Source organism: Canis lupus, chromosome 33 (assembly GCF_003254725.2).
Source record: "Canis lupus dingo isolate Sandy chromosome 33, ASM325472v2, whole genome shotgun sequence".
In the NCBI taxonomy this organism is placed as follows: domain Eukaryota; kingdom Metazoa; phylum Chordata; class Mammalia; order Carnivora; family Canidae; genus Canis; species Canis lupus.
The window spans coordinates 8,191,991-8,208,512 of record NC_064275.1 but is presented as its reverse complement, the minus strand read 5'-3'; the positions used below and the strand labels follow the sequence as shown (position 1 = coordinate 8,208,512).

Here is a 16,522-nt window from a genome sequence, read left to right as displayed (position 1 = left end):
CTTACCTTCTCCAGGGGGCAAAGCCGCGTCGACGCGCGCCACCGCCATACTTCCCGCTCGCTAATAATACGAGCAACCGTCCTCCAGCGGCTCGGAGTTTGGAGTCAGGAGGACGGAGCCGGAAACTACAGCTCCCAGGATGCACTGCCTGCGTCTAATGATGTAAAAGTCGGGTTGACCGAGCCGCAGTGGGTTTAGGAACCCGGGTCAGCCCCTTACCGGACACATAAGCAAGCTACTGAGAGAGGATCGTTTTTGCTGCCTTTAACAGGTGTCTGCGAAACTTGACACTTTTACCATTGAGATCATCATAAGGTCTCAGATCGAATTGGAGCGCTCACTGCTAGAAGTCTCTGGGGTGGCCGCCCCTTTTTTTTGGACAATTCTGAATAAGTTGAAAGCGTCTTACTCTGCTAGAGGAATGACTTGCGTAATCGTGTCGAGATAGCCAAACGGATACATTTCACTTGAAAATTTAAAGCATTCTGGGATAGAAGGTTTCGCACAGTATTTTTAAGTGGTTCTTGAATAACATAACTTGGGACCTAAGGGTGTTTTTTAAGAAGTATGAACCTAGAATTTTTGCAACGAGTATCCAAAAGAATTTTACAGTGTAGTCACCAAACTCAAGAATTACACAGCCTGACTCAAAGGGAGTAGGCTCACACTTTTGCTATAACTATGACCTGCTAACTAGTATGATTGTATCTATTAACACAAGATCTCAGCGAATGGAGAAAGAAATGGAAACAATAATCTTCAGAGACTTGAAGTGAAACTGAACTAGCGCTTAAAAGATGGGTAGAGTCTAAAGAGTTCAGAGGTAGATAAAAAGACATTAGCATAGACTGCAAGTGGGGGCATGTGGTAATGAAGCTGTTCTCACAGGAAGTGAGAAACTAACCTAATAGGATAGAATGTACAAAGGGAACTTCCAGTTTCTATTACACATGCCTCCATTCCCTCTTGCAGCCTTTACTCCAACTCCCCACTTTCTGAAACAGCAATGTACAAAATCTCTGATCATTTCTGCTTGGGAAAATAACAGTAGCTCACACTTTTGGATTCCCAGGCCCTTGATCCTGTGAGCCTTCCTTCCTTCCTGGGTTCTCCTTTGATCTCTAGAACTACACCTTCCCCTTTGTCTTTTTTTTTTTTTTTTTTTAATTTCAAGTGTTAAATTTCAATTAGTTAACATATGGTAAAATGAGTTTCAGGTGTAGGGGCACCAGGGTGGCTCAGTTAATAGAGGGTCTGATTCTTGATTTTGGTTCAGGTGGTGATCTTGGTGTCATAGGATGGTGGGAATCCAAGTTGGGCTTCATGCTCAGTGGGGAGTCTGCTGCTCTCCTTCCCTCTGCTCTTCCCCTCCAAGTAAATAAATTTTTAAAAAACTGAGTGTCAGGTGTAGAATTTAGTGATTCATCACTTACATATAACACCCAGTGCTCATCACAAGTGCCCACCTTAATACCCATCACCTACTTAACCCATCTCCCTGCCCACCTTCCCTCTATCAAGACTCAGTTTGTTCTCCATAGTTAAGGGTCTCTTATGATTTGCCTCTCTTTTTTTCCCTTTGTTCATCTGTTTTGTTTCTTAAATTCCACGAGTGAAATCATATGGTATTTGTCTTCCTCTGACTCTCACCCACCTTAACTCTTTTACTCTATTTCTCACTGTTGTATTCTGAAGACAAACTTCCTAGTTCTGAAGAGGTAATTAAGACTAGGAATCTTTCTCATCTAACCAAGAGACTCCTTATTTAGAAAGCACAATCTTAGTATAAAGGTATAAGAACAAAGCAAGTTTTAGTACTACCTCCTACTTTTGTTCTCTGGAATATCTGGTGAGGATTGAGGAGAGTCTCTATCTCAGGGAGACAGAAAGGGTTTACAGTTCTCTCCAATTTGGCAGGATAATGACCTGGGAGAGGGATCCTGGGCCAGAGGGTCCCTGAGGAGCACAGGTTCCTAAAAGTGTATAGCAATAGCAGAATTAGAATTTTGTCTGGTTCATCTGACCCAGAATGCAGAGGAAAGTACTCCTTTTACAAAGTCAATGAAGCATAGTTATGGATCCATAAAACAGTGGCCAGATATTTCTGGGCAGTCCCACATCCTAAGTGAACCAGCAACCCTTTAAAATCACAGGGCAGGGCAGCCCGGGTGGCTCAGCGGTTTAGCGCCGCCTTCAGCCTAGGGCCTGATCCTGGACACCTGGGATCGAGTCCCACGTTGAGCTCCCTGCATGGAGCCTGCTTCTCCCTCTGCCTATGTGTGTCTCTCGTGAATAAATAAATAAAATCTTAAAAAAAAAAAAAAGCACAATAAAATCACAGGGCAGAGACTCTTTTGTGCTTCAGATACAGCTTGTACATCTAAAATCAAATTGCTACACTTTAAATTGTCTCACCTTGTATATCTTTTAAACCTGCAAGCTCAAATCAAATAGGAGGATTCTACTAAGCAATACTATGAACCTCTCAACGAAGTAGCATTGTTTTTTGGTCAAGTCTAGGCTCCATAACACTTTCCTTCCTATCATCACAGTGTTCCTGATCTCTGCAATAGCTAAAAGCCCTGACTCATGTCCTGCATCTCTAATGCATCTGCCCACTGCTACAGGGGTGACTAAAACACCTATATCATGTTAATCCCTTCCTCAAATACTTCCCTTTTGAAATTCAACTTTCAAGGGCCAGCCTAATCTGATCTCACCCTACCTCTCACCATTCATTCCACTAATTTTCATTTGGTGTTCTTGAGTGACAGATTGACAAAATGAAACTTGTGTTTTAGAAGGTTAAACTGCTCATATAACAATGATGCACTGAATAGTAGCACAGTGGCAGGAAGGAGACTGTTTTAACAGTGGAGGATAACCTTTAAGAGGGCAGTTTCAGGAGAGCATTATATACAAGTTTAGATAACACAGAGAGAAAGACAGGAAGCTAGAACAATATTTGTGGATAGTACAATACATCTTCACAAAACAAAGCAGGTTTTTTTTTTTTTTAAGATTTTATTTATTTATTCATGAAAGACACAGAGAGAGAGGGGCAGAGATAAAGGCAGAGAGAGAAGCAGGCACCATGCAGAGAGCCCCTGATGTGGGACTCAATCCCAGGACTCTAGGATCACGCCCTGGCCCAAAGGCAGATGCTCAACCACTGAGCCACCCAGGTGTCCCCAAAGGAGTTTTTCTAATTAGGATGAGAGCTTATATTTCAAAAAAATAAATATAATAATTTTGAAATTTTAAAGCTTCAAAACTGCACAGCTCTTAATGATGCAGACTGGCCTGGTCTGAGGACCCAAAGGGGGTCCCATAGGACCAGCCAACAGGATCCTTGGTGTTGTGCAGGAAAGAAGAAAACACAAGCTGAAAGTGAGAGCAGAGTTTATTGAAGATATATAGAGAGAAGATTACAGATGGAACATCTAGGAGATCCAGCAAGGAAAAGGAAAATGAATCTCCTCTTTGCTTGAGGTCTGCAGTTTTTTCTGAGGACGGTGGTCAGGTGTACGTGTCCTGTCAGGCATCTAGGTACTAGTCAAAACAAGGGCAAGTATTAAAGTGTCTCCAGAAGCCATTTATGCCCTGGAGCTAGGGGTCCTGCTGTCAAGGTGTCTGGAGTAACTGGTCTTAGAAAACATCACGATGACCTCACCTAGTCACTCCTTAGATGTTATCTACTGTCCTGGAAGACTCCAAAGAAATCACTAACTCCTTGACATTTACAAGGACGACATACATTATTGGTACTTTAAGCCATGTGTATGGCAGGGATGCAGGTCTTAGCAAGAATATAAGCAGGAAAAGGAGCAAAAAACTAGTTGTTTCATGGGGTCCCTTTAGTTTCTGTCTCAATATAAGGAATTTTGGGGAAATTTTGATACTGTTAAGATTTTGAAAATGATTTTTTTTACAATAAAAAATATTTATGTGAAGTTTAGGTGCAAAAAATGTTTTCTTCTTTGCTCACTATTCATTGGGAGACTCTTATAGTCTTGCTTTCTTATATGTGACCTATGTAAGTCTTTCTCTTCCATGTGACATGGAAGGAAAGAAAGACTGCCTTCCCATAGATATGATGATATATCTATTCATGGGTTATCTAGAAATCCTAAATGACTACTAACTTTCCTCATTATTATTACTTAATAAGTGTCACACAATAACAAAACCCAAATGTGCAAAAGCTATACACTAATATTTTCGTGTGTTTTTCTGTCCACTTGTCTGGAAGAAAGGCTGAAATTCTTTCAGATTACTGAAGTGGTCTGTAAATTAAAAAAAAAAAGTTAGAACCAAAGTTTAAAAATTTCAGCAAGAAAATCCTACAATAATATTATTTGGACAGAGAAGCTGATTGCTCTGCCTTATTATTATAAAAAGATTCCATTTGTGCTTCTGTCCAGAGATTAGGGCTGAATAAATAGGAAGCTCTTCCAGAGAGAGGAAACAAAACAGGTTAGGGAACCAGTGAATGATTATCTCCACCAAGCCCACTGGATGTAAACTGCTAGCTCACCATTCTCTAAAGCAATTAAGATTTCTTTGGTGGACAGAATAGTCTTAAAGCATCAGTTATAAATAAATGGATAAATTAATTCTAAATAAACGTAAGCACCAAAATAATGAATATAAAGGAGTTGGCCATCTCAATGATACACTAAAATTTTTATTTTTTTCCCCAGGTAATACATCAGCTAATATATGAGAAAATAAGGTGGAAGTACAAATAAATTTCAAGAATAAAGCCACTCATATTTTTCAGGTACCTTTACCTAATTAACTGTGAAGAAGTTGTCTTTTGTATAAAAGAGTAATACAGGAATCCTTGACACATTTTTATTTTATTGATCATGTTTTTTGAAGTGTTTCCAAAAGGCAGTGAAACCTATAAAAGTGATTCATCATATTCTCAATTGAAAATTAAATGACGGACTGTGTAAATAAAAAGTTTTAACTTTCATTTGAGAGAGAGAGAGTGAGCATGAGCAAGTAGAGGGACAGAGGGAGAGAAAGAAAGGAGGCTCAAGCAGGCTCTACGGAGGGCTCAATCCCACAACCCTGAGATCATAACTTGGGCAGAAATCAATAGTCAGATACCCAACCTACTGAGCCACCCAGGTGCCTTGACTCATTTTTAAAAATGAGAGGATGTGATGGTTCATTCTATGTCCATTTGGCTAGGCCACAATACCCAGATATATGATCAAACATTATTTTGGATGTTTCTGTGAGGGCATTTTTGGGGTAAGATTTACATTTAAGTTGGTAGATTCTGAATAAAAGACTGCCCTCCATATGTGTGGTGGCCTCATCCCATCAACTGAAGATGTGAAGAGAACAAAAGACTGACCTCTGCCAAACAGCATGGAATTCTGCTGCAAAGGGCCTAAGGACTTAACTACAACACTGACTCCTTGCTGGCTTTCCAACCTGCCAGCCCACCCTGCTGATTTTGGACTTGGAAGGCTCCATAATCATGCAAGCCAATTCATTAAAATAAATCTCTTCCTAGATATTTGTGTACACACTATTAGTTCTGTTTCTTTGGAGAGCCTGTAATCAGGGGTGAGTAGGCTGGGGGGGGAGGGGGGAAGAGGAATAGTCAACTTCCAAGTAGCTTTTAAATACTTAAGTTTTGGGACACTTGGGTGGCTCAGTGGATGAGCGTCTGCCTCTGGCCCAGGGCGTGATCCTGGAGACCCGGGATCGAGTCCCACATCTGGCTCCCTGCATGGAGCCTGCTTCTCCCTCTGCCTGTGTCTCTGCCTCTCTGTCTCTCATGAATAAATAAATAAAATCTTTAAATAAATAAATACATACATACATACATACTGAAGTCTTGGGCAGCCCAGGTGGCTCAGCGGGTATAGCACCAACCTTCGGTCCAGGGCATGATCCTGGAGACCTGGGATCCTGGAGACCTAGCTTTTAAATACTTAAGTCTTGGGACACTTGGGTGGCTCAGTGGATGAGCGTCTGCCTTTGGCCCAGGTCGTGATCCTGGAGACCTGGGATCGAGTCCCCCGTCAGGCTCCCTGCATGGAGCCTGCTTCTCACTCTGCCTGTGTCTCTCCCCTCTCTCTCTCTGTCTCTCATGAATAAATAAATAAAATCTTCAAAAATAAACAAACACTGAAGTCTTTTAGGGGGGCAGGCATGGAGCCCAACACAGGGCTTGAAGTCATGACCCTGTTATTAAGACCTGAGCTGAGATCAAGAGTCTGAACCACTGAGGCACCCCAATACTGAAGTCTTTATTCTGTTATTATATAGTATGGTCCACCTCATTTGGACTTCCATTGATATCATTTAGAGATATGAAAAACTTGGTCAATTCGGAATAGACTTCTCTGAAGAGAAAGAAACTTCAAAGTATGGATGAATTATGTGCCTCTGATATATGGCATATAACAGTGTAGCTGGTATAAGTGATATATCCATAGTAATTATCGGAATAGCTTTGCTACACAGTGCCTGTGCAGAGTATTACACAAGTTTTCAAAACTATTTTACAAAGAAGATAATATCCAGAGGAGTCTAAATATTGAGATGTTCTCTTTGTCCCTCAAGATACAGCTTTCTATTTTCAAATAATGTAGCGTTATCTGTTTATTTTAAAAATATGTATTATTGTAAGAATTTTAGCAAACAGACAAGCAAAAATTAAGGTTTCTATAATCCTCCTACCCAGAAGACACTGTTGGTGTGTTTCTTTTCAATCTCTATTGGTGGGAATATATCTAGACTACTGCCTCGCATATTTTTTAAAACAAATATGGGTATATACTATACATATTTTTAAGAAATGTGTTTTGAGGGGATCCCTGGGTGGCTCAGCAGTTTGGCGCCTGCCTCCGGCCCCGGGGCCCAGTCCTGGAGTCCCGGGATCAAGTCCCACATCGGGTTCCCGGCATGGAGCATGCTTCTCCCTCTGCCTGTGTCTCTGCCTCTCTATCATGAATAAATAAATAAATCTTTAAAAAAAGAAAAGAAAAGAAAAGAAAAGAAAAGAAAAGAAAAGAAAAGAAATATGCTTTGAGGGATGCCTGAGTGGCTCAGTTGGTTAAGCATCTGCCTTCAGCTCAGGTCATGACCCCAGGATCCTGAAATTGAGCCCCACATTGGGCTCTCTGCTCAGTGGGGAGCCTGCCTCTCCCCCTCTGATGCTCCCGCTCTTTGTGTTCTTTCTCTGGCCCTCTCAAATAAATAAAATCTTTAAAATAAAAAAAAATAAAATAAAAAATAGGGCAGCCCCGGTGGTGCAACGGTTTAGTGCTGCCGGCAGCCCAGGGCGTGATCCTGGAGACCTGGGATCAAGTCCCACATCGGGCTCTCTGTATGGTGCCTGCTTCTGCCTGTGTCTCTGCCTCTCTCTCTCTCTGTCTCTATGAATAAATAAATAAAATCTTTAAAAAAAATAAAATAAATTACATATGCTTTGAAAATTTCCCTGTGACTTATTTTTGCCCATCTCTTACCCTTTAAAAAGTTTTCACCTTTTCTTCCCGTTCCAGTTGAAAGGATAAAATCAAGCAGAACTATATAAAGTATATTGATATGCTGAGAAATGCAAATATGTTAGCCTTTTCTCTTCTGAAATTGTACTTTTAAAACTTTGAAATCACTAAGATTTTCATATTCAGCCACAACACAAGGTCTATAATACAGAAGAAATATGAGTAGCAATGTCTTTAAACTAAAATACAAATTCCCAAGGGGTGCCTGGCTGGCTCAGTCAGTAGAGCATGTGACTTAATATCAGGGTTGTGAGCTCAAGCCCCTCTTGGGCATAGAGCTTACTTAAAATTAAAAAAAAAAAAAAAAGAAAGAAAGAAAGAAAAGCTGGTGAAAAGAAAATGGTCAAGAAATTCACAAATTCTTTTTCATCCCTTCAAATAAAATAATAAACTAAAAAGGTTACCATATATAGTAACCTTGGTTACTTGGGTTGGCAAACTATGGCCTACGGGCTGAATATAGTCTACTTCCTGCTTTTGTACAGTCTACAGCTAGTTACAACTTTTACATTTTATGTGGCTGGAAAAAAAATTATATGTATCAGTAAGTAAAATGTTTTGGAATACAACCATATTTATTTATTGTTGTGGCTGTATTTAGAGAATAGAATATTCATAATTGAGACATAATATATGTCATTCTTATCAGACTACTGCTACATATTAAAAATCACCATAACACATTTTACTTGACACCATTTCAAACCCATGCATATCACCATACTGTGACCTTTTTTATTACTAATATATAACTATCATGCAAAACAAGAGTATTCTTAAAATAGTCCATCTTCAAGATACAGTTAAGTATGGATTATTTTATCAAATTAGATTGCAAAGCAGTTTCTTATACAATAACCATTATATCTGTTCTTAAAGAATACAAAAAAAAAGAATACAATATATGTCAACCTTACCAGATTAAACAGCCATCAGAATATTCCCAAATCTTAGGAATCAATGAGAAAAGTCAGAAAATTTTTATATCTTGTCATCGTAAAATTTCTTCAAAGACAGAAGAGTAAAAGACTGCTACTAAAGTAAGTTCCCAAGTGGCTCATTTGTTAGCCAAAGAAGGAACGTCATTTACTTAAGGTCTGTTAATTAAATGATGTTTGACTGCAGTTGCTGAAGAAATGTATCCAGAAAATATAAACTAGTTTAAGACCATTAGCTTTTAGATAAGAATGACTAAAAAGCAAAGTGTTAAAGATGCTGGGAACAGCACTGATAGTCAATTTAGTGAAGAAAATTATTTTGAATGCTTTCCATGGCTCTTAATGAATGGATAGGCATTATTGAGACAGCTTATTTGTGTCTGTTTATTCAAAAAGTCAATGTTTGAAATGACTGAAGAACAGCCTCTATGAATAGGCTACATGAAACAGGTGAGAATATTTTTAAAGAAGTTGAGAAAACACTGATTATACCTCAAGTGAAATCAGCTATGATGTGTTATAACTTATGTAAGTAGTTAAAGGCTCAGTTTGACAGATTTACAACACTTGTGAAAATGTAAGGTGTTAAATCCTGTGGTTATAACATCATTGTATTATCAGTCAACAGGTACTTTGTGCAAAACATTTGAATCTACCATGCGTTATTGAACCAGTAGTGTTAACAATAAACTTCTTTTGCTCTCATGGACTTGATTTGCTGTCAGTCCATGAATTCTTGTCAGAATTAGCAGCTGAATATCCTGACGCCCTACCACACATCATTTGATAATGTTTTATTCTGATTTTTTTTCAGATTGATCGACTGATTGAGACAGAGAGAGAGAGAGAAAGAGAGAGAGGGGGAGAACACAAGCTGGGAAAGGTGCAGAGTTCCTCCCTGCTGAGCATGGAGCTGGGTGGGTGCAGGGCTCAATCTCATGACCCTGAGATCCTAACATGAGCCAAAACCAAGAGTGGGATGCTCAACCAACTGAGTCACCCAGGCGCCCCAACAGTGATTTTTTTTAAAGCTCAGAGTAAAGATTGAAATTTTTCTAAATGAAAAGATTTCCTCTGACCACTACTACAGAACGCTAACAAGGCTTTAAAATTCATTTTTGCTGATTTACTAATTTTGATCATTTAATGATGCTTCTTAATGAATTTAACCTAACAGTATAAGACAACACAGCACTTACATGCAAAACTTATTCAAAAGTAAAGCCATTTTGGCAAAAAAAAATAGCATTATTAGATTTACAAGTTAAAACAAAAAGAAAAGATTTCCATTCTCACACAAATTTGCAGTGGTTATATTTTTGAGCTCAAACTACATTTTTAGCAGTATTGATAGACCTCCATGAATATACAAAGGAAATTTCTATATTTTAAGACCCATTTAACTGTGCAATTGAGCTTTAACTTAACTTTCAATTGTTAGTAATTACTAATCATTCTAAAAGGAAAATATCAAAAGTATCTAAATCTGTAATTGCATTCCAAAAGATTGACCTGCTCATTATATGCCCTGCAATTAATATTAATATTTACCAGTTTTTATCTGAGTGAAAATAGATTTTCCAGTGTAAATCTCCTTATAGATCAGGATTACAACATTGATTTGAATGGTAATTGATTTTAATGGTAAGGAATAACTTCGATCCCTAATTAAGAGAAATGTCTATCCTCCACCTCTCCCCAAAAGAATTTCATTTTTCTCTTTAGTGGACCTGTTTTACAAAAACTCATACTCAATACTGTGATATTTTAAACCTCATCAATGAAAATATTGTGAAATTTTTTTTCTCATTTTATAAATGCCTATATAATGTCCTCGATCTTGCTTGTTAGTCCACAAAGCCTAAAATATTTACTATTTTCAGACCTCCGTTTTAGATGAAGTAAAATCTGAGTAGGAATTTAGCCAGTGGGAGGAAAGATTCCCACCCAAAGAAATACAGCTTGAATTCATGAATGAGAACAGAATATGAGAAAGAATAAGCAGATATACACACACACACACACACACACACACTGAACAGTTACAAACGCCATGCTTTGTTCCTCTTGCATTTTTGAGCCAATTGGTAATACCAGTTTCTTCCAGAAGATGGCTCCCTTTAAATATTTTCCAACATTTTATTATGAAAATTTTCCAACAAATAGAAAATTTGAAATTCTGTGAGCACTCGTAAACTCCCTACTTCGATTCTTTTATCATTTTATTATGTTTGCTTTATCACACATCTATCCATTTATGTATCCTTTCATCCATCTTGTTTTTTTGAAGTTTCAGTACATGCCCCCCATTAAGCCAATGTTTCATTAACTAGTAACATGTTTTTAGTTTCCTTTTATTTATTTTTTTTAAGATTTATTTTCTTATTCATGAGAGAGAGAGAGGCAGAGGCAAAGGCAGAGAGAGAAGCAGGCTCCATGCAGGAAGCCCGATGTGGGACTCGATCCCCAGATGTGGGATCATGCCCTGAGCTAAAGGCAGAAGCTCAACCACTGAGCCACCCAGGTGTCCCAGTTTCCTTTCTTTTAAAGTAGAATTTACATACAACGAAATTATAATTGTTTGAAACTTTTTATGAGGGAAAAATATTTAAAAGAATACATAACAACCTAGAGACTATTTTAATGAACACTCCTACCTATTACTAGCTTCAACTCCTATCCAGTCCAGGTCATTTTTTCATCCATGCCCTAACCCACTGTCTGCTCTCTTATATTAAGATAAATCGCCCCGCATCAGGCTCCTGGCATGGAGCCTGCTTCTCCCTCTCCATCTCTGCCCAGCCCCCATCCCACCCCCGTGTCTATCATGAATATATAAATTTAAAAATCTTTAAAACAAAAAAAAAAAGACAAATCCCAACCATCATGCTATTTCTCTTTTCCATCATGCTATTTCATCTGTAAATATTTAGTATATATCTAGAAATATAAGAACACTTTTTAAAATTAAACATGACCACAATGCAATTAGAACACCGAAAGGAGGGGATCCCTGGGTGGCTCAGTGGTTTAGCGCCTGCCTTCGGCTCAGGGCGTGACCCTGGAGTCCCGGGATCGAGTCCCACATCGGGCTCCCTGCACGGAGCCTGCTTCTCCCTCTGCCTGTGTCTCTGCCTCTCTTTCTCTATGTCTCTCTCACGAATAAATAAATAAAATCTTTAAAAAAAAAAAAAAAAAAAACACCGAAAGGATTAACAATATATCCTAGTATCATCAAAAATCGAGTCAGTATTCAAATTACCCCTGTGGTCTGTCCAGTATGTTTGTTCAAATCAGGCCTCAAATAAGAACCATATGTTGCAATTGGTTGAGGAAGTTCTTAAATTTCTTTTTATCCATAGGTAGAGCCACTTTCAAGTTGTGGAACCAATGCAGTTGCACAGGCCTGATGCCCAGAACACTTAGGGTTTAATGCTCTGCACTTGCTGTCTTGGAAAGCGATCATTGTTTTGTGTTCTGTAAGCGAAGTACAACATGGACAATAGGGCATACGCCTGGGCCTTGGAGCTTCAGCTCACAGGCAGGTCCACTTCCGGCTGCCACACTTTCTAGTGAGTGTTCAGAGAGTGGCTGGTTCTGCAGTTTGCTAACACTAGCTCCTGCACTACACTCACCGAAGCTAGGGACACTGCCATGCACCCCGCAAGCAGCTGGATGCCCACCCCATCCAGGTCCCATGTACACAACACATCCCACAGGACTGCCTATTCCATATGGGTTAGGCCAGGAGTACAGTGTAAGGAGAAGGCCACGGCCTTCTCCCACCCTCTGTGGGGTGTAACATATTGGTCTAGAGCCTCATAGTAGGAGAAACCCAAGAGCTGGCCGGGCCCCGTGTGTTCCAGTACATGCATCAAGTGACAGGGCGGGTCCCTGGGCACCTGAGGGGCTGCACGGCCCTAGCAAATGTCCTTGCCTGAGAGAGATGACGTTAAATAGCAAATGAAAAAACACCATGAGAGGTCAAGAGATAGATTACCGAAGAAAGGAAATAGCTTAGTTATTTTATACCTTTATCCTGATATTTGAAAAAGGGGACCCCTCTTTCAGTTTACACTGGAAATTATTTGTGCAGGTAGTCCTATCCATAGGCTCTAATCTCCTTTCAATTCACAGATGCCAATTGCATCCATGTGGAATTGTTTCACATGTTCCTGTCCCCTGTATATCATATAATTAGTAGTTAGATATGAATACTTGATTAGATTTAGATTTTAAAGAATACTCATAACTTATTTTAATGATGCTTCATAATTTTATTGTTTAAGTAATCTCTACACCCAATGTGGGGCTTGAACTCATGACCCCAAGATCCAGAGTCACATGCTCTATCAATTGAGCCAGCCAGGCATCCCTTAATGCTTCATAATTTTAAAGAAAGTTTTTTTTTTTTTTAAGATTTTTATTTATTATTTGAGAGAGACACATCATGTGAGAGAGGGCAAGGGGAGCTGCAGAGGGAGAAACAGGCTCCTTGCTGAGCAGAGACCCTGACATGGGGCTCAATCCCAAGACCCTGGTCAGGATTATGACCTGAGCTGAAGGCAGTTAACTGAGCCACCTGGGTGCCCCAACTTCATACTTTTTAATGCTGTATAGTTTTGTTTTGTTTTTTTAAGATTTTATTTATATGACAGAGAGTGTGCATGCACAGTAGCACAAGCAGGGGGAGCCTGAGGCAGAGGCTGGGTCCCCACTGAGCAGAGAGCCTGATGTGGCGCTCAATCCCAGGACCCTGGGATCATGACCTGAGCCCCAAAGTTAGCTGCCTAACTGACTGAGCCACCCAGGTGCTCCAATGCTATATAGTTTTTAAACCAGTTACTTTCTAACTTAGTTATAAGGCATTCCTTTCAAAGCCTTCCCTGAAGTCCATGCCTGAGAGTCTTGGGATTGACCAGCCTTCCAGGAACTATGGTAGTAGATTCTAAAAAAGGTATGTCCCTCCCACACCTGTGAAGAGAACGCTATGGGAAGAAACACTAAAAATGGAATGTAAAGTCATTCCAAAGGCATTCATGTTTACATTCCTGTCTTTGTCTTACTAGAACTTTATGTGGCTTTTAGCACTGTCAAGTCTCTTCCATAAGCTTCTCTGAAGTGACTGTCATGTATCTCTGTTTCCTTTGACCTCATCTGCCCAGGCTTCTTCAGATAATTCTCTCTCCATTTCCCTATCCCTTAAATATTGGTATTTCTGGATTCTTTTGCACGGACTCATTCTAGTTGCTCTATCTAGAGTTGGTAGACACAGAGATGCAATATCCACATCCCTCTTCAAGCAAAGGCTTGCTGCCAAACAGTGGACATTGATCATTATCACTGGCATCCTCAACTCGCAGTAGGGTCTGGCTTAGCTACTGAGAACCACCTTACTTGGCTCATGATTTCTCTGGGGGCAACACACATCCAGGAACAAGGTGGGGGTATAAACGGGGTTGATTATTTGGCCCAACATGGAATGCTCTGACAGGCAATAACTGTTCAAGAGCTCCTGCTGGGATTGACTGAGGTTTAGTTGGACTAGTAATTTATTTAACTGCTGCTTCATATTGCTTTCTCCCCTCTCCTTTCACAGGACTTGATCCCTAATGAACATCTTGCATGCTAAACGCAGTCTCAGGAAGCGCTTCCAAAGAAGACAGCCTGTAACACTAGGTGATGTTATCACACATATTCTATCACCTATATGTCCATTACTCTTAAAATATATCCTCTTCCGAATACTCTTTTGAACTTGTTTAACGTCCTAGAACACAGCTCCACCTTAACATGCTATAGGCACCTTGAGCTCCAACTTTGCAAAATTGACCCTTTGCCTCACAAACATGCTTTCTCCTATCTGACCTTTGGATAAATGATATAATTATTCACTAAGTTCCCATCTTCACAATTTCCTTACCTTCTCTATTAATTATCTATTGCTATGTCAGAGTATTCCTGAACATAGTTTTTTAAAAAAAGAATTTATTTGAGAGACAGAGAGTGCAAGTGCATAAGCACAGCATGGGGGAATGGCAGAGGGAGAAGTGGAAGCAGGCTCCCTGATTCAGAACTTGATCCCAGGACCCTGGTATATGACCTGGGCAGAAGGCAGATGCTTAACTGAGCCGCTTAGGCGCCCCTAAACATAGCAGTTTAAACCAACAAACATATATGATCTCATAGTTTCTCATATAGAATTCCAGAGGTTTATCTGAGTGGAAACAGAAGAGAGAGGAACATGAGGAACATGTTCTGTCCCTGAGCTTTCAGAGTCTGGAGCAAGGATACTTGATTTCAACCCAGTGATATTTTAGACTTCTAGCCTGCAGAAACGAAAGAATACATTTCTGAACTTTTAAGGTACCAAGTTTGCGGTAATTTGTTACAGTGACCATAGGAAATTAATATAGCAAGTAAGTATAGTGAAAGGTGAAGAGGCAACGAACAGAAGAATGCTCTGTTCTCAGGAGATACAGGAGGCTGAGAAGGCCAATGTTGGTTCAGTATTGCTCCATAAAAAAAAATAATAAATGAGAATGAAGGACAGCTGAGCCTTTTGCCTATAAAAGAGAATGTTAATAGGTGCCTGAGTAGCTCAGCTGGTTAAACAGCCAACTCTTGGTCTCAGATCGGATCTTGATCTCCGGGTTGTGAGTTCAAACCCCGCATTAGGCTCCAAACAATCAATCAATCAATCAATCAATCAATCAATCAATAAGAGTGTAAGGATAAAGTCACCAGAAATTTATAGATGGTGTTGGAAGCCGTTTTATGACAGTATATAAAATACTTTTAGAGGCTTCTGTATATTTTCTTCTTATTCTAAGAGTGTTTGAGCATAGTTTAAGGTGTGATATATACAATGTGTTACAAAGAACCCTAAGATGCCAGCTCAAGAATGCCCTCCAAGAAAGAGTAAAAGCCCTAAAATCCTTAAGGTCTAGTTTTCTGCTTTTCCTCCACAGAGCTACTCAGGCCAAACTTAATTTTGAAGACCAGTGAAATAAAATCTTCCTAAAATGCTTGGGAAGGTACTATAAATCCTGGGGTTCTGTGGATCAAATTCCTGCTTATAAATCTTGGCCCCATCTTCTACTCATTCCAGCTGGGCCTTATCGCCTATAGAAGCCAGGTCGTTTTCTTCTCTTTTTTTTTTTTTTTCCCAAATGATCAAACATCTGTTTAATCAGGAGTGATTTAAAACAAAGAGAGCAAATAATAATAATAATAATAATAATAATAATAATAATAATAATAAAAAACAAAGAGAGCTGTATCAATGTCACAGCTAAGTTCATCAAGCCATGGGAGCCCGAGGCGTCCATCTGCCCATAGTGTATTTAAACAATGTATTCCAAGTAACCAGGTATTCTGAAAAACTGGTAAGAGTTGGTTGGAATGTCAAATTCCTCCCCTTTGCTTTTTGATTCCACGCTGATCTCTATTAACTCATTCTTATTTTTTAAGATCTTATTTTTAAGTAATCTCTATGCCCAAGGTGGGGCTCAAACTCACACTCCCAAAATCAAGAGTCACACGCTCCACTGACTGAGCAGCCAGGTGCCCCTCTATGAGCTCATTCTTGAGACTGGTCCCAGCATAACCGTACAGCTTCCAACATCTTAACATCAGTCAGCCACCTCGTTGCACTTTCCAGATCTTTCCACCTACCACTTACCGATGCTTTTTAGAGGGAGCAGCTTATACAGGCAGCATCAATCATTGCATTTTTGTTTCCTAGTCAAATCCTGCAAAACGCCATTCAAGGACTGCCTCCTTCCATTACCCCCCAACATGCTGCTCCTTTCTAGCGTCACGGGGCTCAAGCTATTGAGGCACTGCCCCCCCCGTGGGCTTGGCCAGGGCTCCCTTTCCCAAGCCTCGGAGCAAGGGCTTTGCCTTTCACTGTTCCACCACCTGCCCCCGGGCTGCAATAGGCGGAAGGTGACGCCTCCTCTTCCCAGACAGGCGGCTGTCACTTCGCAGGGCCTCGGCGCGTACTCACTGGGGATTTCGTAAACTCTACACAAGTGCGTGTAA

At 39.9% G+C, this 16,522-nt stretch overlaps 1 protein-coding gene and 1 long non-coding RNA gene across 5 annotated transcripts in view; one reads left to right on the top strand and one right to left on the bottom strand.

Moving 5' to 3' along the window:
• The window catches only part of CEP97 (centrosomal protein 97), a 40,351-nt gene that overhangs the window by 23,508 nt on the left and 321 nt on the right, over positions 1 to 16,522 (bottom strand). For 2 of the 4 annotated variants that reach the window (XR_004811672.2, XM_035710058.2), the window contains exon 1: positions 6 to 164. Coding sequence is in view for 3 of the 4 variants with exons in the window: in XM_035710058.2 (XP_035565951.1) it covers positions 6 to 48 (43 nt within the window). In the remaining variant the exon portion in view is untranslated. Of the gene's footprint in view, positions 1 to 5; positions 166 to 16,522 lie in introns of those variants that run through there. The other 2 variants (XM_025415767.3, XM_035710059.2) reach the window with 2 other exon arrangements.
• On the top strand, positions 132 to 15,013 carry LOC112640073 (uncharacterized). The gene is made up of 4 exons (XR_004811673.2): positions 132 to 4,783; positions 9,291 to 9,393; positions 11,839 to 12,048; positions 14,076 to 15,013. It is a non-coding gene; the product is annotated as an uncharacterized LOC112640073 (long non-coding RNA).